We start from the raw sequence: 24,963 nt of genomic DNA on the forward strand, positions 1-24,963 counted from the left end.
TATTTACGAGCAGTACCCATTGAGACAAAAATGAGCTTCGGCGCTGAACACAATTTTTCGGTCAAGAAGCGCGCGATGAACTTTCTTATCAGAGCTAGCATTTTGGTAAAAAAAAATTCAATAATTTGCAATTGTTGTTCGTTTGGAGCACGATTCATGGTTAAATTATCGCCCAAACTGAAGATGTTTGGCAGTGGAACAAACAAACCCGAAACGTGAGTCAGCTGTTTAAACCAGAGTTACCAAAAAGATAATAGTTAAAAAATAAAGATCACCCTTTATTATGCAGTGTTCAAACAGTGCCATGGTGACAGCACTGAACTTTGCGTTCTTTTTATTCTTATCTGGAATCCATTGTCAAATGAACCTTCAATATATAAACTGACAGATCTTTTGCCAGTTACAGTGAATATATTTCCCTCCAAAATTAAAAAACATGAATAAACTAAAATTCAGTTTAATTGTTGCAATTTGTGAAAATTCCGGTATCGGAATCAAAGGTGACTTACCATGGCATCTCAAGTAAAGAATAAAACAAATTGATTTGAATTAAAAGAAATAACTTAAATATCTTGACCTTGACAGAAATGAATTGAAACATTTTTCACGCACAACAAAAAAGGTCACTGATAGCAACAAAAAGAATGTCGTCATTATGGGTCGGAAAACGTACTTCGGAGTTCCCGAGAGTAAGAGACCTCTGCCGAATCGAATAAACATCGTCCTGACTCGTAATCCAGTGCCTGCAGACTACCCGGACGATGTGATCCTGTGTTCAAGTCTAGAAAACGCTATGAAGATGCTTGAAGAAAAAGAAGAACTTAAGTCAATCATAGAAAAAGTCTGGATCGTTGGTGGGAGTGAAGCATACAAAGAAGCAATGGCTTCTCCTCGATGCGATCGATTGTATTTAACTGAAGTAAAAGCTAAATTTGAATGTGACACCTTCTTTCCGGAGATTCCAAGTGATTTTGAAGAGATTCCTTTGGATGATGATATTGCCAGTGGTATCCAGGAAGAGAATGGAGTCCAATACGTGTACAAGATCCTCCAAAAGAGGCATAATAATACTTTAAATGGCGGCGATAAAAACTAGAACTTTAATACTAAAAACTTTTCTATTTTTCTAAATGGCGGGTTTTCTTTTTAACATCATCATTTTCTTTGATTAGTTCCGAGCCCTTCTGAGGTAAGTTCTGTGGCATTCTCATCGAGTCCTTTGGCGGCTATCATGAGTTCGTAGAGTTGTACTGTTTGTTGGTCACTTAATTTCTCCACTGCATCAACGTCGAGGATATCGCCAAGTTTTCCTTTAGGTTTCCCCCTAAGGCCGAGTTGTTCACTCAGTGTCACTGCATACTTCTAAAAATGAACAGAAAAATTAAGCCTAGTCAACATTTGAAGTGGTTGAAACTTACTGCCCATTCAGTCATAAAGATGTTGGCTTCGGAGGGATTGCATTTAAGGTGTCGACGGAACTCATCTCGTGCATAGTTGTTACCTAATTCCTTAAGTTCTTCAGGAAGTCCTGCAAGACCAAGATGTTTTGATTATGGAGCCATCGATTGTGTTGGAAATTAGAAAATGTCACCTCTGTGAAGTCGCAGGACTGTTTTGTACAAGATACGCACTCTTTGGGGATGTGACAAGTGAGCAACTATTATTTTAGACATTTTTTAAATATAGTTTAAGGTTTTGTAAATAAATTAAGAGGTTTTGCGAGGAGAAATTGAGATCCTTGAATCTGCGAGTTGTGATGAAATCCAGAAACCAGAGCAAAATAATTTTTATTTTTCTTTTACCCCTCTTTTTTGACAGATGAAATGCCGATGACATAAGTCGTAGGTTTGTTCGTTTAACTTGCGCTTAAGAAAACAGTCTGTGCAACAAGAAAAGTAGTAAATTCTGTTAATTATTTACTTTAGGATTGGAGATCTTTAATTTTATTTTATTTTTAATTGGCATATTGTAGTCATATTTTAAACTGGAGTCCTGTGTCACATAGGTTGGACACAGCTGCTAGTTAGAAACAAGTTTAACGCATATTCTACTCCAATTTTGAAAAATTTCACTTAAACCTACACAAAATGGCTTGCAAAATAAAATGCGTTAGCTGGAGAGCCAAAATCTTTGAAACCCTTTAAACTATTTTGTTTGCTGTTAGTTGAGAAATTTTATGAAGTCGGACTGGTGGTTTTAAGACTTGGAAGCACTCAGATATTAGCAAACATTTCATTGAATTTCGATCTATAAACTTAAGAAGGTCAATCATAAACTTGACTGTTTTTTTCTCGAATCGATACCTTTCATAAAAATCGTCTTCATCTATTCCAAAAGGGTCCGATGGGCTTAAGTAGGGCTTTTGTTTTTTCTTAGTTGGTAGCATTCCAACATCTAGCAAAATATTGATACATAAGTCTTTTGACATTTTAATTTTTGATTTTAAATTTTCAAATAAAAATGTCTAGAAACTTAATTTACTCAATCGTCTGTTTATTTTTGACGTTTAATAGATCTAGAAACAGCTTAAACATAGGTTCCGTCGTGTTTATTTTTAGACTCCAGATTATCGTTTCAAAATGCGTTTAAATGGTCTTTGAATAACATAAACTGAAGCGTAATTTAGCAAGGAACTATGGATATGACGAATTGTCTTACTTGTGTAGCATAGTTGTTAAAAATAAGCAAAAAAACATCTAAAGATTTTGGTTTTCAACTAAATCATTTATTATGTTTAAGTAACGCAATTAATCAACCCAAGCAAATGCGCCATTTGTATTACTTTCTCCTTTTGAAATCGAATTGATTTCAGAATTGCTTATTGAATTTATATTCTTTGAAAACATATTTCCAGCAATTATTTTATTTTGATCAGGCTGTTCTTTTATTACTTCTTTCTTGATTTCCCTTGTGCCATGATGATACATATCAAGATATGTTTCCCAGTAGGCAAGTTTATCCTCTGCAGCCCTTAGTCCTGCGATGCTCTTGTCATGCCCTGGATTTACACCAATCGCTTCTAAGTTTGCCAATTCCTTAAGATCAGGTTGGATTGGAGTCAATGCTGAAATAGCCCGTGAGAGTCCAATTTGACGATGTCTTATTCTGTGTTCCATGACATCGGCTCCGAGAAGTTCTTCATTTGGATCCATTCGAATGGGAACAATTTTATTCACAACAAATAGCAATAAAGCAGTCGAACACACACCCCAGCAGGTCAGGCAGAATGCCGATAGGGTTTGAATTCCAAGTAAATACCAACCACCGCCTTTAAACAAACCCGATCTTCCATTGGTCGTGTCCAATGGTACTGGATTGTCGGCAAATAGTCCAACAGCAATAACACCCCAAATGCCACAAACTCCATGGACAGAACTCGCTCCAACTGGATCATCTACACCTAATCGGTCAAATAGAGGCATTGTAACACAACAGAGAATTGCTCCTAAGCTACCAATAACGAATGCTTCCCAAGCGCGGTAGAGGAAACAACCTGCCGTGATGGATACCAACGATGCCAAAATTCCATTTATCAAATCCATAATGTCCAATCGGCCATCGTGCCGCCAGAAAGAATATGAGCAGCTGGTGACACCTCCTCCAAAAGATCCCATCATTGTCATGACAGCTGCTCTTGCTGAATACTGCCATTTTGACCCACTTACTCCATAGGTGCTTCCAGAATTGAAAGCCAACCATCCCCACCAGAGTACGAAAAGTCCCAAACAAGCATTGACTGGGTTGCCAAGAGGTAATGGATCGTATCCATCTGCATAACGTCCCAACCTTGGTCCAAGCATTGCTGCTGAAGCAAACGCCGATGCGCCACCTTTAAATTATTCAAATACAATTTGACAGCTCAATGATTTTTTAAAGAACTAACCAATTAAATGAACTGGCCCACTTCCAGCTATGTCCACAGCTCCTAAAATATTCAAAAATCCATGTTCACCCCAAATCCATCCAGCTGGTATACAATATACTGCTGTATCAAGCAATGAAAACAGACAATATGCCTTGAAATTAGTCCTTTTGAAGAAAAAGTCTCCAATTAGTCAGGATGTGATTATCGTTCAAAATTTGTCTAAAAATACCTTTCTGCCATAGCACCGCTTACAATAGTTGTTGCTGTTGTAGCAAATGACAGCTGAAATAGAAATGAAGCAAATATTTGACCCATCAGAGGATCTCCAACAACTGGATCCAATAGAAAATCTCCAATTGCTATGAATGGAGTGGAGAGAGGTCCTCTTCCAAATGACATTCCATAACCGAAAATCCAATATGTGAATCCACCAAGAACTATGTCAATTATATTTTTCATCATAATGTTGACTTCGTTTTTTATGGACACGCAACCAGATTCAAGCATTCCAAAGCCTATAAATTTTAAAAATAGTGTAATGGAGGATTAAGCGTTGTTTGACTACTTTTAAGATTTGTTCAGACAAGTGACACTTTTGTGTAGACTTAATTAAAAAAAAAAACGCTTTTATTTTAGAAAACAATTTGTATTTCTTGGAGAGTTCCATTTGGAAAAACGGATTTTGTTTTAAATTTTTTGACAAAATGGTTCAAATATTTGTGGAAATAAATGACAGCTGACAGCTTATGTGAATCTACACGTTTCATGTTTAGAATCTTTTTGACTTACCCGTTTGCATCGTGAAAATTATGAATGACGAAGTCAGCACCCAATTGGTGTCCTCGACGCTTAAATCATAAACTCCTGGGATAACATAACTGCCATTATGAACAGCACTTCTTGACGGAAGCTCGGATACGGGAGTTGAATTTGTGTTACTTGGCATTTTTATACATTAATATTTTTTTGATAACTTTCAAAATTATTCCATAGATACAAAACGTTTTAACCAAACTTTAGTCTTAATGTCCACAACAATCTTGTCCTGTGTCTGGAGTAAAACTAAAACAAATCGAATTTACTTACAGACATTTCTTTGTAATTGAAGCCAATTGATTCCAGTCCAATTATCTATTTTAGGTAAACGCTTTAGTTTTTCAGTCGATTTTGACCTTGAGAACAATTATCCTTAATTGTAATAAAATTAGGTAATGTTTGTTTATGCAGGCTTTAAGGTAACTTCGAAATAAAGGATTTAAAACTTAAGCTTTGGTGTTCTAATTCTAAGAGACAAAATTACTTAAGTCAAGAAATGGATAAATGGATAATTGATAGCTTATGCGAGTATCATTTTTAACCTTGAATTAGTTTTGCGTTTTTGGTATGTAATTGGAATACAAACTGATTTAGTTTTCTGTATAAATAGAATCAAATTTAGTAAATCTTTCCTCAGTTTGGTTAAAATTCGTGGCTGGTAAGCTTTTGGGTGGCGTTCACATCAGCAGTCAATTTTGACGTTTGATCGTTTCATGTTTCTTTGTTTTATTGGAAACTTCATTTTAAAATTTAGATTTAAATAGAAAAATGGTATTTAAATAGACGGCGAAACAAGATAAGATTCCTTGTGGTGAAACTTCTGCCTTCAGCATTCTTTCAATCGAATTAAATGACGTTTAAAAACAAATCACATTCGATCCGACTGACAGATGAAATCCTTTGAAATAATTATTAACTTACATTACTTATTATTTTATTTAATTCTCTTATAAATCTATAACTTTAATCTGAGGAATTAAATGCTACATTATCGCTTCCCAGTGTTGCCACTTCTGTGTTTTTGGCCTTAAAAACTCCTCCTACATCACTACTAACGATATGTTCCGATCTGTCTGAACTGTTGCCATTTAAACAGTTCAGTCTTTTGGAGAGGTGATTGCCGGCAATAGTCGTCTTTGGTATGGGGTACATTTGAGTATCTTCGATTGCAGAACTTTGCCTTCGATCCATATAAATTTGCCATTGATTAAGTTTATCCTCAGTAGCTCGGAGTTCATGAAGATTGGTACTATTGAGACCACCATCACTGATGGGTACAATTCCGACAATCTTTTCAATATCCATTCTGAACTGAGCCAATTCTCGAGCAAGACGAATTTGGGAGTTTTGAATTCTGTGATCAGCATAATCAGCGCCCTCTAGCTCTTCATCGTGATCCATTCTTATTGGAATAATTTTATTTACAACATAGAGCAATAGGAATGTCGAACAAATTCCCCAACATGCAAGACAAAGTGCTGTAATTGCTTGGATGCCAAGAAGATCAAAACCTCCACCTTTAAATAATCCCAACCGGCCTTTGGTGGTTCCCAAAGGAGTTGGATCACCAGCAAACAGTCCAACTGCTAACACACCCCAAATTCCACATACTCCATGAACTGCACTCGCCCCAACAGGGTCATCAACATGAAATCTGTCAAACAATGGCATAACCAGGCAACACAATAGTGCTCCCAAACTTCCAATGAGAATTGCTTCCCATGCACGGTACAGGAAGCATCCAGCTGTGATCGAAACGAGAGCACCCAAAATTCCATTGACAAGATCAATTACATCGATACGTCCACTATGACGAAACATGGAGTATCCAACGCTGGCTATTCCACCTCCAAAAGATCCCAACATTGTAACGACGGCAGCTCTCGAAGCATATTGCCACTTTTCACCACTCACTCCATACGTGCTGCCCGAGTTGAAGACTAACCAGCCCCACCAAAGAAGAAAAAGGCCCAATATTGTGTTGACAGGGCTTCCTAGAGGCAAAGGGTCGGTTCCTTTGGCATATCGTCCCAAACGAGGTCCAAGCATTACTGCTGCAGCAAAAGCTGATGCTCCACCTGGTGGCGAAATACAAACAAAAATAGATAAACTGACACAAATCAAACCAATGACGATGTACTCACCAATTAAATGAACAGGCCCACTTCCAGCAATGTCAACAACTCCTAAATTATTTAGGAATCCATGTTCACCCCACACCCACCCTGCAGAAACGCAGTATATTATTGGATTAAGTAAAGAGTATAAGCAGTACGCCTTGAAGTTAGTTCTGAAATTAAAGGTGACATTTTGTTAACTACATCATACAGTTAAGGTGTATTTATTTAACTCACCTTTCTGCCATGGCTCCACTGACAATTGTAGTCGCCGTAGTTGCAAATGATAATTGAAAGAGAAATGCCGTCAGAATTTGACCCATAAGTGGATCTCCCATTGGTGGATCAGTTAGAAAGTCACCAATTGCTATAAATGGATTTGACAGTGTTCCTCTTCCAAACGATATTCCATATCCAACGAGCCAATAAGTAAAGCCACCCAGTACAATGTCGACGATATTTTTCATCATTATGTTAGCTTCATTTTTAACTGACACACAACCAGATTCCAGCATGCCAAAACCTAAATAGAAAGAAGTTTAAGTTAGAAACTACAGTTCTGTCAAATACAAAAAGAAACACGAATATCATAACAATAAAAATAGTGATAAGCCGAAGTTTAGATTTGGCAATTTATTTGTACAAAAGTGTTGGCCTTAATAATTTGACACATCTGGCAAGTTAGTTGTAGATCTGTTCACATTTTCAAATATGTTTGACAGATAAGGTTTTATGTATATTTAGCGGATTGACAACATTAGCGTTAATAGTCGTCAAATATACTTTTAAACATCACTTTCCATTTGAATTACCGATGTTGACTTACTCGAAATGTCAATGCAATTTCCTTAATTTATATTTTTGAACTTAACAGAAAGTTGACATTTATATCAAATAGCACCTTTGAAACATCGGTTAGTTTGTTTCAAATCGTCCTTTGAAATATAATTTATTAGAACTCGATAATTTACCAAAAAGAAAAAGGTAAAGTTTGTATTTATCTTACAATTCTTTCGTAACTTTTATAAAGAAGTTTTTGTTGTTTAGAGACATTACAAGTGTTTTTTGGCATTCTATAAATAGTATAGTTGAAAATTCCCAAGAAAACGCATCGGCAGTAGCCAGATTTTTGTATTTAAAAATAAGTACAACTGAAAAAAGAGTGTTGTACCAAAGATGTTAAAATGGTAGACATGTGCATTCAAGAGGACACAAGCGTCCACAGGTTTTTCTCAAAACCCACCTCTGTCTATCAACTCCTACTCTCACCTCCCCGTGGTGAACATCAGGTGCATAGTACCTCAACTGGAGATTGGGTTAAAATCCCAGTGGAAAGTTGTAGGGGCAGAAAACGGGAGAGGGGGAAGAGGTGTTTCCACTAAGGCACCTCTCCTTTTCCAGACGGCAGCGGAGGAAATCCCGAGATGGAATCAACGGTGGCATTTACATTTCTAGTAAGGTTGAACTACTTAGTGAACACCTTATAGGGCTTCTGCGACTTAATCGGAGCCCAGGCCTATAAGGGGCGGTTTTATCCGGCACCCCATACTTGGAGTTATACTTAGGATCTGGCCCTCCAGGTTGTGCCATCGGGGTAACTTCCTGGCCACGTTAAAGCTTTCATAGTTGCGAAGCACCAACAAGCCTCGGATACGGACGGATTTACTGTTGACAACCAACGCAAACGAATAAAGGACAACGAACTGCGGATATGCACGTGGAATGTTAGGTCCCTTAACAGACCAGGTGCGGCCGAAGAATTAGCGGAGGCCCTAGACCGCTATAAAGCAGATATCACCGCCATCCAGGAAATACGTTGGAATGGGCCGGGCAAAAAGAGGTTGAAAAACTGCCATATTTACTGTGCCGACTGCTACCACGACAACCAACAGCGCTTACTTTGATGCAGCTCTGTCACTGGATCCAGACTAAGGCAAGAAGTCTTGAGCTATAGGTGCATCAACGAGCGCCTCATGACCATTCGCATCAAGCCTAAATTCGGCAACATTAGCCTGATATGCCCGCACGCCCCCACAGAAGAGAAGGATGACAACACCATAGACATGTTCTTCGAGCTCTAAGACAAAACATATGAGCAGTGTCTTAGCTATGAGATTAAAATAGTCCTGGGAGATTTTAATGCCAAGCTAGGAATGGAAGACATCTTTGGTGGAATAATCGGGAAGAACAGCCTGCACGACGACACTTCCGACAACGGAGTCAGGTTCATAGATTTTGCTGCGGGGCGAAACGTCATTGTAGCCAGTACGCGTTTTCCACACCTCAACATCCACAAAGGAACTTGGACTTCTCCAGATCAATCTACCGTCAACCAGATTGACCATATTGCGATCGACGCCAGACACGCTTCCAGCATCATCGACTCGGACCACCACCTCGTTGTAGCCAAGGTAGCACTTCGGATTTCCAGACCCAAGGCAAAACAGGGAGGTGCTGGGAGAAGGTACAACGTCGAATTGCTACAATCGCCAGATATCGCCAAATCCTTTACCGACCGAGTTACAAGTAACCTCTCTCGAAGTTCTCTGCCGCCAACACAATGTATCGAAAACCAGTGGCAACATTGCCAAGATGCAATCAGAGATGCCGCCTCTGATGTGCTGGGTTTCAAACAGCCACCAACAAGGAACCCCTGGTTTGATGAGGAATGTCGGCAGGCAAATGCAGCCAAACAACAGGCACGCAAAGCGGCGCTGCATAAAAGGACGAGAGCTGCTCGTGAGCTCTATGAGCAGAAGAGGCGAGAGGAACGCCGACTTCTCAGAAGGAAAAAGAGAGGACATGAGAAGCGTGCGGTCGAACATGTTGAGAGGTATAAAAGCAGGAATGAGGTTCGAAAGTTTTATGAACAGGTGAAACGAAATTCACAGGTACATAAACCTAGAACCGAAGGCTGCAAAGACGAAAGTGGACACATCATAGTGGAACCGCAGTCAATGCTGAGAATATAGAAGGAAAACTTCTGCAGACTGTATAACGGCGACGACGAACTGAATTCGGCTGTCAGACAGGATCATCCATTCAACATAGACGACGCAAGCCAACAATCCCGTCCTCCCGACTTAGACGAAGTAAAGATTGCCATATCTAAGCTGAAGTCTAATAAAGCCGCTGGAGCGGATGGCTTGAATGCCGAGCTCTTTAAAGCAGCCAAAGATAACTTGATTAGGAGCATGAACCAACTTATCAGTAAGATATGGTCGGAAGAAAGCATGCCCGATGAATGGAACCTCAGTATTGTTTTCCTGATCCTGAAAAATGGAGAGCCTCTAAACTGCACCAACTATAGAGGAATCAGTCTACTTAACATCGCCTATTAAATCTTCTCTAACGTAATATGTGAACGTCTAAAGCCCATCGTCAACAACATGATAGGTCCTTATCAGTGTGTCCACAGTCAATCAAATACTCACATTACTGCAGATCCTGGAAAAAACCCAAGAACATCAAATCGACACCCACCATCTTTTCATCGATTTCAAGGCCGCATATGACAGCATCTACAGGGACGAGCTGTATAGAGCCATGTCTAGTTTTGGCATCCCTGCCAAACTCGTCCGTTTGTTCAGGATGACCATGGAGAATTCACGCTGCTCCATAAAGGTTGGAAACAACTTAACAGAACATTTCGATGTCGAAAAATGTTTTATATGTGATAAATGTCACCATCGACAGACGTAACTTTGAGGTAGCCAAGAGCTTCGTCTACCTAGGCTCCGCTGTAAACACAGAAAACAACACCAGCGCTGAGATCAAACGCAGAATAACTCTTGCTAACCGCTGTTTCTTTGGACTAAGAAAGCAATTGAGTGGTAATGTCCTCTCTCGAGGGACCAAAGTGTTGCTATATAAGACCCTTATCATCCCCGTCCTGCTATACGGTGCAGAAGCATGGACCATGACAAAAGCGGATGAAAGCACCTTGGGTCGGTTCAAGAGAAAAGTTCTTCGTGTGATCTACGGTCCCGTATGCATCGAAGGGGATTGGAGAAGAAGATGGAACGACGAGCTGCACGGGCTGTACAGCGACGTAGACTTAGCCAGAAGGGTAAAAGTCCAACGACTAAGATTGCTGGGTCACGCAGAGCGCATGGAAAGCAATGCTCCGGCCCGGAAAGTCTTTGAATCCACACCCACAGGACAGCGCAGTAGAGAAAGACCGCGGATCATGTGGCGCGCTCAAGTGATAGCTGACCTCACCAAACTTTGAGCCCGAAACTGGAGATATATAGCTAGGAACCGAGCTAGATGGAGAAGGTTGTTGGGTGAGGCCCTAGTTCACACAGGACTGTAGCGCTACCTTAAGTAAGTAATTTTCCAATTGAAAAATCACAGCACAAAAACCACTTGAGTCAAACTGACAGATAGATTATGTCTTTGGAAAATTGTAAAATTTTATCAAAATAACATCAATGGATCCCCAAAAATTGTAAAATTGGAATTTTGATGTATCAAAAATAATATAATTTTTTTAAATATTCACATTGTCAACATCTTGCTAGTAATGGCGGATAATTTAAATCTTATTAACTTCCCATAGGAAGTTATTGTAATGGGTCCGATTTGTCAAATTGAAAATTTTGACCTTTCTCGACGTTTTAAGGTCCCTAGAGTCGAAATAAAAGATTTTTAGAAAGATGTCTGTGCGTGCGTGTGTACGTACGTTCGTACGTCCGTACGTTCGCGACGTTTTTTTCGTCGTCCAAAACTCAAGAACCAGAAGAGATATCGACTTCAAATAAATTTTGTTATACAGATAATAAGGCAGAAAGATGCAGAAAGGGCTCTCAAGAAAATTGCGTGGGTGTTTTTTTTACCATAGCAGTTTAAAAAAAAGGTGAAAATTTTGGTTAACCCTAAATATCTTACGAACCAAAAACGCTAGAGACTTTAATTTAATTTTATATAATAAACTGTAACGTTATCTCAAAGAAATATATTTTTGAAAAAAATCTATTTTACGGTTTTTTTTCTAAATCAAAAAAACTGAAAAAAAAATTTGTCACCTCCTAAATTTAACGACTGACATATGATTTCATCTCCAAAACAATTTTGAGCAACTGAGAATAATGTTTTTGAAATCTGATAAAATCTTGAGAAAAATCGAATTGACAATTTTTTTTATAAAAAATAAAAATCTAAAAAAACATTACGCAAAGTTCGTAAAAATTAAATATCGATTCAAATATCTTTTCAAAAACAACATTCAGTAAAATTTTGAAGAAAATCGAATTGACGGTTTTTTTACAAAAAATAAAACTCTAAAAAAACAATACTAAAACTTGGTAAAAATTTACTTTCAACTCAAATAGCTTTTCAAAAATTAAAAATATTGGCTTCAAACTTATTTTATTTTACAGAAAATATTGTTTTCGATATTCAGTGATTTTTATATAAAAATACAACAGTCCGTTTTTCATAAAAAATAAAATCTATAAAAAATAGTACGCAAATTTGGTAAAATTGATACTAGTACATATAGACAAACTTTTAAGCAAGACAAATCGACAGACGGGATGGGAAGTTATCAGTGTGGGTCGCATCCCAGCCTCTTTTTTCTTCAAGTATTTACCTCGAAAAGATTTTAAGACACGAAATTGCATATTTTAGAATTTGATAAAACATCACTCAATGAATGTAATTATTCAGTGCTTGAGCAATTATTAATGCTTTATTCATGTTGGGGTAGGTTCATAATTAAGAAACATTTTTACATCCGTTATAACAAAATTAATGTATATTTGAACTCGATAATTTACCAAAAAGAAAAAGGTGAAGTTTGTATTTACCTTAAAGTTCTTTCGTAACTTTTATAAATAAGTTTTTCAAAAACATTACCCGTGTTTTTTTGGCATTCTATAAATAGTATAGTAGAAAATTCCCGAAAAAACGCATCGGCAGTAGCTAGATTTTTGTATTTTAAAATTGGTACAACTGAAAAAAGATCTGTCAAAATAATAATAAAAAAAACACACACAAATAAAAGAAAGTTTTGTGAAAATCAAAAGTAAAAATTAACTGCAGCAAAAAAATAACTAAAACTAATAAAATATACAATTTTCAAGATGAAATGGTAAGAAAACATTTGGAAATTGAGATTCCATAAAAATATTTATTTTGACATTTGTAGCTTTGGCATAAAATAAGAACTTCAAGAAGGTGGTTTGTTCGTAGACTACTACATTAACATGTGGTATTGAAGTGAGCTTGAAGCTCGTCTCAATTCTTTATATAACTAAACCGAGTTGAAATGAACTTGATTTGACTCGATTCCCGTCGGGGATAGCAGTCGATTAAAAATTTGTGAAGAAAACATGAGTATAATAGTTGGTTTTACAGATAATGCGTTATGGTTTGTTTATTTGCAGATTGATTTTGTTTTTTGCCAATGGAAAACCTGTGATTCCAAATGCACAACTATTCAACGAACCCTGCTATCGAGATACAAATGCAATATCAATCGTACCAACATTTGAGAATGAAATCGCGTAAGATCCATTCGAGACTTGTATAAATGTCAAAAACCCATCCGTAGTAAGATTCTACTTTAACTTTTATCGTTATTATTCATACTACGGATATTTCCCAACAAAACACGGGTATTGCAACTATTGTATCTTTATTGTTAATAAATTTGAGAAAAAATAAAAAAACATATCTTATGCTACTTATTCATCTTTTAGAGACTCTACTGTTTCAACTGATACTTAATTTTGGACTCATGTCTGCTGGCTTCTAATTAGATTATTATGATTTTTCAATTTATTTTATTATTAAGTATATCTAATAGTTTTTTGCACGCGATATTTTTGTTGTTGTTTTGTCTCCTAAAATAAACTTAAGTGCTTAAAATAATTTGGAAACAGAACTAAAAGAATTGAAATTACAAATCCAATCTACCAATATAATTGTTCATTCAAAAATGGTTTGTGTTTTTATGTTTTATGTTGTTTGAATATAAATATTGTATCTTCTTTTGTTCATTTTTAATATTGCATCCATAAAAAAACAAATGTTTATAGTTTAACCATTGTCATTGCAAATTAGTGCCATTTAAACTTATTTCAAATATTCATTTAGCTCAAAATTGTACTAAGCAACTTGTAAAAGTTGCTAACAATATTTAACAATACTTTCTAAATTATGTCATAATAAATCAAATTGATTAATTTTCATTGACAGCGTTTAAAACCTACACGATATTTTTTACTAGAATTTAAGTCTCACATGACATACTAACTTATAGAAAATCTTTTGTGAATATTTAATTTTTTTTTTGAATTTCTAACAATTATTATCCTAAGGCAATGTTTAATAAATTGTTTATTTTAGGAACATTTTATTTTGGTAAAATATATTAGTCAACTCATGTGACGCTGATGTTTTGTATGTAATTATTTGCTCTTGTTCATTTTTTTAAGTTGGTTTTTATTTCGTATTCTTTTGTTTGTTTGTTTATTCGACTGCCTACCTATTTGTTTAAATATTTGATCCCAAATTTTGGAAATCGATTTAACAGCTTATAAATGTGTTCATCACGATGGCAAGTTAAAGACTCTTAAAATTATTAATAAAATAATGTATGCTTTTGGTTAGAGTGTTGAACATCAAGTCACGATTTTAAAGATTTCAATAGGTATAATAATGTAGTTTAGATAGTTTTATAAGATAGGGCCAAAGCACTCCGTAAAAGCTTAAGAGAAACTTAACACTGGGCGGCAAAACTAACTATTTTTTCTTTCCCACAAACAAAACAATACTTTTCTTACAAATTGCCCTGAATTTTGTCATTATAGGTACAATAAATTTTTTCTATCACATCAGTTGCTTGAAATATGCCTTTTAAAAAAAGTTGATAACAACCAAAAAGTTCACATTTTTGTTTTTAAATGCAGTTTATAAGTAATGAATTTTCATTTGACTCTATACGAAAGTTTTTGAAACTTTAAATCAAACGCTGTGATACTTTGAAAAATACGTTGTGGACCTAATTTTTCTTTGTACTGATTTTGAATCCAAACTTTGATCATAAATATTTCAAAAGCTTGATATAATACTTTTGTTTGTACGAAGTCAGATTCGTTAAATTATCTTCAAACCGTTCTGTCTTTCTCTGTGGTAAACTCTTTTATCACAAATGGTTCACATTTTCTTTAAGATTTATGGAAGACAGGAGAACTTTTTTTTTAAATACTTAAAATATTTAAAATAAATATTGAAGATACAAGTTAGTTTTTGATAACTATTACGAATTAGGCGATCAATTAATTCATCTTTTTAGGGCTTCAAGAAATGTGCAGTTTTTTTTGTGCATTTAAACATTATGGAAGCTGAAATGAAGAAGGCTGCATGTATGTAGCTCAGCTGCGCATCTGTTTTAGCCTGAAGCGGGGTCGTCTTACAATTTTGGAGGCACTTTTGAAAAATGGGGCACCTGATTTATGATTTATGATGATTATATACAAATGTTATGGTGTGTAATAAAGGTATACAGAAAAAATCAAATAACTTTAAATTGATATTTGTTCTTTTAATTTTTTAAATAAATACATTTTTTAATGCATAAAAAAGATAAATAGTTATTGCAGCATTTAAAACATGAACAAAAACAATGTAAAAATAAAACCAAAAAAAAAGGGTTGGATGCGACCCACAATGATAACTTCTCATCCCGTCTGTCGATTTGTCTTCCTTAAAAGTTTGTCTATATGTACTCGTATCAATTTTTACCAAATTTGCGTACTATTTTTTATGAAAAAACGCACTTTTTGATTTTTATATAAAAATTACTGAAAATCGAAAACAATATTTTCTGTGAAATAAAATAAGTTTGAAGCCAGTATTTTTAATTTTTGAAAAGCTATTTGAGTCGAAAGTAAATTTTTACCAAGTCTTAGTATTGTTTTTTTTTTAGAGTTTTATTTTTTGTAAGAAAACTGTCAATTCGATTTTTTTTCAAAATTTTATCGAATGTTAAAAACAATATTTACTATAAGATAAAATTAGTTTAAAGCAAATATTTCAAATTTTTGAAAATATATTTGAGTCGAAAATCAATTTTTACCAACTTTTGTTAATTTTTTTTTAGGTTTTTAATTTTTGGTACAAAAACTGTCGATTCGGTTTTTTTTTTCAAAATTTTACTGAATGTTGACAAAAATATTTTTTGAAAGATAAAGCCAATATCTCAAAGTTCTGAAAAGATATTTGAGTCGAAAATCAATTTTTACCAACTTTTGGTAATTTTTTTTAGGTTTTTAATTTTTAGTACAAAAACTATCAGTTCGATTTTTTTCCAAACAACAATATTTTTTGAAGGATAAAAGTAGTTTAAAGCCAATATCTACAATTTTTAAAAAGATATTTGAGTCGAAAATCATTTTTTACCAACTTTTGTTAATTTTTTTTGGTTTTTAATTTTTTGCAAAAAAACTGTCAATTCGGTTTTTTTTCAAAATTTTACTGAATGTTGACAAAAATATTTTTTGAAAGATAAAGCCAATATCTCAAAGTTCTGAAAAGATATTTGAGTCGAAAATCAATTTTTACCAACTTTTATTAACTTTTTATAAGATTTTTATTTTTTGTAAAAAAAACTGTCAATTCGATTTTTCTCAACATTTTCAGAATGTTGAAAACAATATTTCTTATAAGATAAAATAAGTTTAAAGCCTAACTTTCAAGTTTTTCAAAAGATATTTGAATCGATATTCAATTTTTACCAACTTTGATTAATGTTTTTTTTTAGATTTTTATTTTTTATAAAAAAAATGTCAATTCGATTTTACTCAAAATTTTATCAAATGTCAAAAACATTATTCTTCGTTGCACAAAATTATTTTGGAGATGAAAACATATTTTAGTCCTAAAATTTTGGAGTTGAAAAATTGTTTTTCTCAGTTTTTTTGATTTATAAAAAAAACCGTTAAATGGATTTTTTTTTTAAATAAACTTCTGTTATATCACGTTACAATATATTATATAAAATTTAATTCAAGTCTCTATCGTTTTTGGTTCCTAAGATATTTAGAGTTAACCAAAATGTTCATCTTTTTTTCCAACTGCTATTCTAAAAAAACCACAGACGCAATTTTCTTGAAAACCCTTTCTGCCTTATTGTCTGTATAACAAAATTTATTTGAAATCGATATCTCTTCTGGTTCTTGAGCTATGGACTACGAAAAAACGTCGCGAACGTACGGACGTACGGAAATCAGAATTACTGAGGGTCCAGAGCCGTCAAAAAAAGTCTGGCGTGGACTTCTACACCTCATCCTTTCAGAAAGGTCCATATACACGGAATCCGTTTTTTTTTTGTCTGGCTGATAAATCAAAGTTATAAAAATTGTCCCTGAGCCGAATTATAAATTCATGTATTGCACTCAGCAAGTTTATTGCAACCTCCAGGGTAATATTTTGTTTTTGGAAATTTTTTGCAAAGACTAAATGCTTCCTCTCTGGCCTCTTGTGCCTGTCCTAATTCGTTCGCTATAGACATCAAAGCTTCTTTAACTCCTTGATGGCCTTTATATAAGGCACTAAGAGCATCAGCTCGAGCTGACCATCTTGTTTGAGAACTACCTTTTAAAACTTTTTTTGGACCTAAATGAGCAGTCCACACACTCCATCGATGAGAAGATACCGAAAAAAAGTTATACAATTTTTGAATAATGTCAAAGAATTTGGTTGCTTCGAAGTGTAATGAGTGCCCTGCACATGGTACAAAAGGAGCAAATTTACATTTTTCTTTTATTCATGCCTGCAGACCATAAAACCTTCCTGACATATTTGCCGCGTTGTCTTAGCTTTGGCCTCTGCAATCTGTTATCGAAATGTCATGATCCTCCAAAACTTCAGTATGGTTTCCGCTAAATAATCAGAGCTATGTTCGTTAATTGGAATAAAGTCCAAAAACCTTTCAACAAGCTCGTGATCTATTACGTAACAAATAATAAATGTTAGTTGATCAACATGAGACAGATCGGTTGTACTATCAACGATAATTGATAAATATTTTGCCATTTTGACTTCTTTTTTAATATTTTTCAAAACCTGTCTTTCCATGGCATAAATAAATTCATTCCACCACTTCCTGGATTTCCAAATTTGCTTAAATGATCTCCGAGAAACGGGTCAAACTCGCAAAGCAAATCAACGCATCCCAAATAATTCCCGTTATTAGAAGATCCAAGGATCTCACTGTCACAACGAAATGGAAGCCCTCTCGAAGCTAAAAACTTTACAACAGCTACAATCCGCGTCAACACATTTCTCCAGTAACTTACTTCATTTTTGATGTTGCGATATTAATTAAGGATCTACTCTACCTGTCACTTTTGCTCGTGCTATGAAGGTCATCGTAGATTGTCGATGGGCAGAACTACTTTCATGTGAAATAATAATTTGATTGATGTGTTTTAATTTGAATATAATTTCGCAGGGAATGTGATTTAAATTGTTCAGCAAGGAAAGTACGAATTCTGATTATTCTTTATGCATCTAAAATTGTATCGAAATATTTTTTTCCTTGAAAATAGACCAATAGAGTTTAAGTGATGTTTCAGCAATCTGGGGCCCCCTGGTAATTGCAGCGCCCTGTGACTGGACCCAGAAGGCCCAGGGGTAAAGAAGGGTCTGGCCTGAAGCCAATGCATAGCCTTAAAAAGCACTTTCATTTCCAAAAACAAAACATGGTCGGCCTGTGTAATTTAAGAACCCTACAAAGGTTTTTGGTGAGTAATGCTTTCTAATTTCTTAGCAAAAGTGCTGCCAAATTGAAATTTGTAATAGTTCACTCAGAAAAACGAAAAATTGAAAGAAAATAAACCTGCATATATTAAAATACTGTAGGAGCTCTTGATCCAATTTCAGACTCTATATAATTAATGGCTAAAAAAGATGTGCAGCTGATTTGCATGCATCTGTGCATGTTGTTCTGCACCCAAAACACAAGTGCTTACTTTCTCAAAGAATTTATTTCAAAGAACTAAAATATCAGTAATGCCAGATGACGATTATATGTGTTTTTTAAAGTTCGCAATATTAGCTGCAATTCAGCTTTTTTCATACAGCGAATTTAAATAACGCGGGGTCTTAAGGGAACAGAATTACACCATGTCTCTACTCCTAATTTCGCTACGCAGAGTCATTGCTGCCAATATTGCGAAAAATATAAACACAAATAATTCTTATCTGCCATCACTGATATTGTAGATCTTTAAAGAAAGTATTTGACAAAACTATTTACATTATTTACGTGGCTGAGAGTATGCACGAGATTTTTGGGTACAGAGATGCTACAGAACAGCTGCACACCTGTTTTAGTCATAATTTCTTCCAATTTACGGTAAAATCCTAACATAGGGTCCGACAAATATTTTATTATGGATAGGTTTTTGACATTTATACGAGCCTCGAATGGATCTTATGTGATTTCGTTCTCAAATGTTGGTACGATTGATATTGCATTTGTATCTCGATGGCTGTGTTTGTTGAGTAGTTCTGCATTTGGAATCATGCCTGCTTTCCAATGCGGAAAAAACGAATCTATTACTTTTGATATTATTTAGTTTTGTTAGAGAAAATGGACTAACTGCGTTTATTTTGCAAGAAAAAAAGATATAAATGTTTTGCTATGTTACCAAAAAAGGTTTATCTCAATTTAGAATAGATAGATCTCAACTCAATTCAGGTATATAAAGAATTGAGGCGAGCTTCAAGCTCGCTTCAACACCACATGTCAATGTTGTAGTCTACGAACAACCCCCCTTTTTGAAGTTTTTTATTATTATTTTGACAGATCTTCTTTCAGTTGTACCAATTTTTAAATACAAAAATCTAGCCACTGTGGATTGTTTTGTTGGGAATTTCTCACTTTACTATATATGAAATGCGAACAAAACGCACGTATTGAAACTAAATGTTGCCAATATCCTCCTCTTCAATGTTTGTGAACAAAAATTTGGACTACAATTCACACCAAGCAGTGACTTGTTTAGGGTGTATGCTATAGTTTTTCTTGTTTACATACCCGCCAAGATAAAAATGAGAGTCTTCTGAAAAGATGGCAAAACCGGCATCTTCTCTAAGCTTTGTTGTCAGGATTTTTTCAAGCGTACACACAACCATATTCGTTCAGAGGAAGGATACAACTTATTATCTGTCAAATCAGACATGAGCTAAGTTTTACCATTCACGAAATAAGCATTTGTTGAAAAAAGTAAGATGGTGGACCCTATATTTTAATTTCTTTTACAAGAGCTGCTAAATTGAAAGTCATAAGGGTTTAGTCAGAAAATTGGACACCCAAAAGAAATAAACCAATATTAAAACATTGCCAGAGGTCTTGATCCAATTTCTGACTCTACCTTAGAAACTAATTTATTGGCAAGCTGTTATGCTGTTATTGAACATTAGGTTATCATGATTTAAAGTTGGTTGTGCTGCAGTTTGACAACTGTCACATTTAACTGTCATCTGAAGTGTCATGTTTGCTTTTTATGATAGTGGATCGCTCGATTGAATTATTTGAACAACGCGCCACCATTTTTTAATTCTGCTATAAAGTTTCCATATAACAATCCTTATTACTACGAAGAGAATTAAGGCTTTACTGATGTCGATAAGGTCTAAAATATTATTGTAATACACGCTCAATCGAAAATATTGTCGCTGAAAGTGCAAGTTTTGCTGATAATTCAAAATGATCGATTTGTCGCTGTTGGTAGCAATTTAAACTGTCATACATGTTCACCTAATGTTTGTCCTTGAAGACCATGGCTTCACTATATAGTCTAATCAACATTTACAACAAGTTAAACCACATCACCTATTTTGGTTTAATAGCTTTAGAAGTTCACTGGTCGCATAGTTTTACAATTTAGAGACACTTTTGTCTGTAGGGGCCACGCAAAAGACCGTGTATTAAGGACAAACAATACTCAAGTTTTGACCGAGATAAATTCTTTCTAAATATGCGAAAATGTTTTGAAAAATTACCTCGAAAGCATCACATGCTGCGAATCGAGGCAGCCATTGATATTTTGTGTCACTCTTTATTTAAAATCCAAACCTTGTTAAGAAATTTAACATTTATTTTAAGACGCATTAATATAATTACTTTAAACATTTAAAAAACTAACACTTCAAAGTCTAAGAAATAAAATAAAATATTACAATTGTTCTTCCAATAAAATTTACAATAAAAAAAAAACAAAAGAAGTCGATGTCACATCAAATTGATTGAAATTTTGGAAGTCTTCTTAATCAAGTATTCAGGTTTTTTCGAACACTCTGGTGTATAAGTTATTATATGCTCGTCAAATTATTATTATTAGAAACGATATTCATTTTCCTATGGAAAGCCCCTGGAGCTGTAACACATTTCACATTTATTGAATATATTAAACAACCCATATTTATCTCTTTTAAGGGGATTCTCCAGATTTTTTACATCACTACTTTTTCTGAAGTAAATGTTATTTAAAGTTTCACAAACTCACTATTTCGACTATATCACTGTGATTTAACACTTATTTCTTTTACTCACCAGTTTGCATTGTAAAAATAATAAAAGATGAAGATAACACCCATGTTGCATCGTCAACGCTTATATCGTAAACTCCCGGTATCACATAACTGCTGCTATTTTGGAGAATAGAATCCGTCCTCGCCGCTGTTACATTATTCTCTGTTGTCATTTTGTTAGAAGTATTGAATGGAGAATAACTTCGGAAAGCAGCTTCGCTTGTTCAAACCACGACGATAACTATAACCAGTTAGCACCGTCAACTTTATCAGAGCTTCAAATATTTTATTCTGAACTTTAACTAAAGCTCGGGATTTGTTTAATGTTTTGTTGTTATTTTTGTTTGTTGGAGATATTCGCAAATCGCAACCAACCAATTACCATTCACGTTTAATTTGATGAGTAATTTTATTAAATTTATTAACGAAACAATCCGATTTTAAACCCTGCGTGCGTTTTGATTAAATTTATTTTAAAGGTAATTTGGTTTAAACACAGACTCACTCTCAGGTGGATGGGTCTTAAAAATCCCCGGTCATAACCTCAAAAATATATAAAAAGTTTGTGATGAGATTTTATGATGGTTTGCATGCTACTTAAAATAAATGGCTTTAAATTATAACAAAAATTAATCATTAATTTGAATCATGTGCCTTCTAAACTGGTTAACTTATTTTCGAACCCTTAAAGTTCACATTTTAAGACAATTTTTATTTGTAAAAGGTGGTGCAAAACTTGTTAACTTTTGAGGTATTTAGATTTAAATTTAAGTTACATTAAACCCTTAGAATGAAAGGTTGTCTAATTTGTACGTACTTAATTGAATTTTTAACACAGAATTAAAATTTTAAGAACACAACAATTTTATGATTTCATTTTTTTTTGAAAGTTATGACTGGGAATGTAATGAAAACCCTGTCTGTCCACAATCCACGCACTATACCTTTTAAAGATACCCGAAAAGATGCTGGGCCACCGAAAGACCGATACAGATTAAACAAGTTAATACTCAAGACGTGAAATCTTACTCCAAGAAAATGTTTAAATGCAAACATATTTGTCACAATATCAAACAATATAAAAATTCACATAAAGCTGAACAATTGAATACAAATTGTTTAACATTTCGCACCTCGAATTCGAGAACAAACAATATTTTGCGCTAAACTAATAAATACGAGTATAATGAGTCGTAACTTATGAATGTTGAAATTTGCTTATAAATAGGTTAAAATTCAATAATAATTGGTAAAAAGTTAAACCGGCTGTATTTGCTTTAATTTTTCAACACAATCTTATTGCAAAGTCTTAAATTTATTAATGTATGCATTTGTAAAGTGCTAAATGAAAATTGATTGTAAGATAAACTTAGATACCGTTCAATTTATAGAGCTTTCTGATAGTTTAAACTATATGTTTACAAATATAATTAGGTGTTATATTTAGAAATATTATGGATTTTACGTCTGGGTCACAAGTGGTTTTGTACTTTTTTATAGGATTGGGGTTATTCACTTCGTGGTTTGAAGTTGACAGCACTGGTATTTCACACCTGCCAAACTCAACTGTTATTTGAAGTGTCAGTTTGGTATTTAACAAAATACTTCACTTATCAATTATTTAAACTTGCTAAAAAAGTAGTGATTCAAAAGTCAAGGTTTTTTCAATTGGCGCTGGTAGATTTTGGCTTCCCCTTGTCGGCCATTTTGTTTTGGTGACATCTGTCAAATTTTTTTTTTATTATTCAGTTGTTTATACCAAATCAACCAACTGAATTTGACAGAAATGTCCAGATTTCTACACCTCCCAGATCTTTTTGGGTGGATAGGACATTCTTGGAGAATGAGTCAATCCAAATGGGTCAAAAACAAAAGAAGGGGTTGGTGGAGCTGTGTACTCTGAACGACTAAAATTAAGTCTTTCATTCCGCCAATCATTGTAGCGTGTTCCAGGCGGAACTTTTGACGATAAAGGAAGTCCTTGTCTTGGCTTAAAGAAAACGTGATATCAACATCTGATATCCTTATTTTCTCAGATAGCCATTCCGCTATCAAATCTCTGGACTCTGTCCCTACAAACTCTATAACAGTGCATAACTGTCGATCATCTCTAATGGAGATGCACAACAGTTTAATATTCACCTTTGCTAGAGGTCGGACCATAGAGACATTCCAGGTAACTGTAAGGCAGATGAACTCGCCAGGAGCGGTACAGTACAGGCCATCCTACCACGTGCAAAACAGGATTTAAAACGTTCAAGGTGCTTGCTCTCTCTAAGCATATAAGCTCGATAATAGGTGTCATAACCAGACTGTCTAATAGGAAAGTACGCCACGCGACTAGTCGTATTCTCAAATGACTTTTGAAGAAGCGGCATGGACGGGGAAGAGGAAGACACAGTTCTTCATCGTCTCTGTACATGCCCTGCTCTGGCTCGAAAACGCAAGAATTACCTAGGAGAATTCTTCTTTAACCATCTAAACGATCTAAATCATATCAGCCTCTCACGTTTCTTAAGGGATTCAAACTGGTTCGATTTAGCTTGGGAGGAAGCCTCAAGATTTATACGGTATCACAATGGGCCATTAAACTGGCCTAAGTGTGTCCGTTTCCATTTTGGACAGCCACTATAACCTAACCTAACCTTATGCCAAGCTACTCGATTGAATAGCACGTTTAAATGATACAATTTTATAATCAAAATAAATGTTCGTTAACGCAAAGGTTGCACGCATTGGGCTCATTTTACGGTAGACGTGGTGGCCCTTGACAGTTGAATCTTCAACGTTTGGTGGCCAAATTTGAGACGACCGGTTTATTAAACAATCAGCCCACACCCGTGGGTTCCAGGAACGTAAGAGAACATCGCCGCAATCGGTGAAAGTGTACAACAGAACCCGAGACAGTGCACAAGAACTCGGCCTTTCGCAAACTTCAACTTAAAGTCCAGAATTTGACCATAGACAATGCCGTTTGTTTGCTGACTAGGTTTCGAATGGTTTTGAAGAGGACTCCAATTTTGGATAAATGGCTGTGTTAACAAACAAAATTGTCAAATATGGGACAACACTAGCCCACGAGAGGTTCGCCAGGTGATAATGCATCCTCAAATAGTTACCGTTTGTTGTGAATTTTGCGTGTGATTAGCCCGTACTTTTTTAAAAAACGACATAAGTGAGGCGGTGACCGTTAACAGCGAGCACTATATAACGATGATAACTAATTTCTTATGACAGCAGGACGATTTGAGGGAACGGTTATCTCTTGCAGGAGTGATGTGAATTGGCCACCAAGGTCATGCGATTTGACCTCGCTGGACTTTTTCCTGTGGGGTTTCTTGAAGTCAAATAAGAAAATAATTTTTTATAATATCACAAACAGCTTGTTTTATTCCATTTTAACATCTACCCGCCTTTATTGAAAACCCCTTCAGCTAATTTTCGTGCATTACTCATTTCGTAATTAATGGGTATTATTGTAGTGCACGCTCAGTAGAAAATATTGCTGCTGCAAGCCCACTCAACTCAAGCGATTCGACACCAATTCTTGAACTTGAACATCAAAAAAAAATATTGCTCAAGTTAAGGCCGAAATACTATCCCAAATGTGTTAAAAAA

General features: G+C 35.0%; 4 protein-coding genes across 5 annotated transcripts in view; 1 reads left to right on the plus strand and 3 right to left on the minus strand.

The window, feature by feature from the left end:
* LOC129951235 (succinate dehydrogenase assembly factor 3, mitochondrial) overlaps positions 1-1,800 on the minus strand; it is a 451,002-nt gene extending 449,202 nt beyond the window's left edge. Inside the window, exons 1-3 of one of the 2 annotated variants that reach the window (XM_056063305.1) lie at positions 1,592-1,800; positions 1,419-1,528; positions 1,152-1,362 (exon numbers count right to left, since the gene is read on the minus strand). In XM_056063305.1, the coding sequence (XP_055919280.1) occupies positions 1,156-1,362; positions 1,419-1,528; positions 1,592-1,673 (399 nt within the window). In that variant the 5' untranslated portion in view covers positions 1,674-1,800 and the 3' untranslated portion in view covers positions 1,152-1,155. Of the gene's footprint in view, positions 1-1,099; positions 1,363-1,418; positions 1,529-1,591 lie in introns of those variants that run through there. The other variant, XM_056063304.1, reaches the window with a different exon arrangement.
* On the plus strand, positions 366-1,131 carry LOC129951232 (dihydrofolate reductase). The gene is made up of 2 exons (XM_056063303.1): positions 366-522; positions 586-1,131. Exons 1-2 carry the CDS (start codon positions 437-439, stop codon positions 1,094-1,096), a joined length of 597 nt encoding a protein of 198 aa, XP_055919278.1. The 5' UTR covers positions 366-436; the 3' UTR covers positions 1,097-1,131.
* Positions 1,801-2,521: 721 nt separating the features above from the next.
* LOC129951501 (putative ammonium transporter 3) lies at positions 2,522-5,440 on the minus strand. Its single transcript, XM_056063689.1, has 4 exons — positions 4,655-5,440; positions 4,095-4,380; positions 3,884-4,029; positions 2,522-3,829 (listed from the first exon to the last, which is right to left on the minus strand). The coding sequence occupies exons 1-4, from the start codon at positions 4,809-4,811 to the stop codon at positions 2,748-2,750; spliced, it is 1,671 nt and encodes a 556-aa protein (XP_055919664.1). The 5' UTR covers positions 4,812-5,440; the 3' UTR covers positions 2,522-2,747.
* A 147-nt stretch (positions 5,441-5,587) lies between these two features.
* On the minus strand, positions 5,588-21,730 carry LOC129951500 (putative ammonium transporter 3). Its single transcript, XM_056063688.1, has 4 exons — positions 21,368-21,730; positions 7,036-7,321; positions 6,826-6,971; positions 5,588-6,759 (listed from the first exon to the last, which is right to left on the minus strand). The coding sequence occupies exons 1-4, from the start codon at positions 21,516-21,518 to the stop codon at positions 5,645-5,647; spliced, it is 1,698 nt and encodes a 565-aa protein (XP_055919663.1). The 5' UTR covers positions 21,519-21,730; the 3' UTR covers positions 5,588-5,644.
* Between the last annotated feature and the right edge of the window lie 3,233 nt (positions 21,731-24,963).

Source organism: Eupeodes corollae, chromosome 3, assembly GCF_945859685.1.
Source record: "Eupeodes corollae chromosome 3, idEupCoro1.1, whole genome shotgun sequence".
In the NCBI taxonomy this organism is placed as follows: Eukaryota; Metazoa; Arthropoda; class Insecta; order Diptera; family Syrphidae; genus Eupeodes; species Eupeodes corollae.

Excerpts from the sequence above, each read along its gene's own strand:
- LOC129951232 (XM_056063303.1), top strand. The coding sequence starts at position 437 with ATGAATAAACTAAAATTCAGTTTAATTGTTGCAATTTGTGAAAATTCC. Across the intron at positions 523-585 it reads GACTTACCATGGCATCTCAA|AAATGAATTGAAACATTTTT; the intron begins GTAAAGAATAAA and ends TGACCTTGACAG.
- LOC129951501 (XM_056063689.1), bottom strand. The coding sequence starts at position 4,811 with ATGCCAAGTAACACAAATTCAACTCCCGTATCCGAGCTTCCGTCAAGA. Across the intron at positions 4,030-4,094 it reads AGCGGTGCTATGGCAGAAAG|GACTAATTTCAAGGCATATT; the intron begins GTATTTTTAGAC and ends TTTCTTCAAAAG. Across the intron at positions 3,830-3,883 it reads TGGGCCAGTTCATTTAATTG|GTGGCGCATCGGCGTTTGCT; the intron begins GTTAGTTCTTTA and ends AATAATTTAAAG.
- LOC129951500 (XM_056063688.1), bottom strand. The coding sequence starts at position 21,518 with ATGACAACAGAGAATAATGTAACAGCGGCGAGGACGGATTCTATTCTC. Across the intron at positions 7,322-21,367 it reads TATTTTTACAATGCAAACTG|GTTTTGGCATGCTGGAATCT; the intron begins GTGAGTAAAAGA and ends CTTTCTATTTAG. Across the intron at positions 6,760-6,825 it reads TGGGCCTGTTCATTTAATTG|GTGGAGCATCAGCTTTTGCT; the intron begins GTGAGTACATCG and ends TTTCGCCACCAG.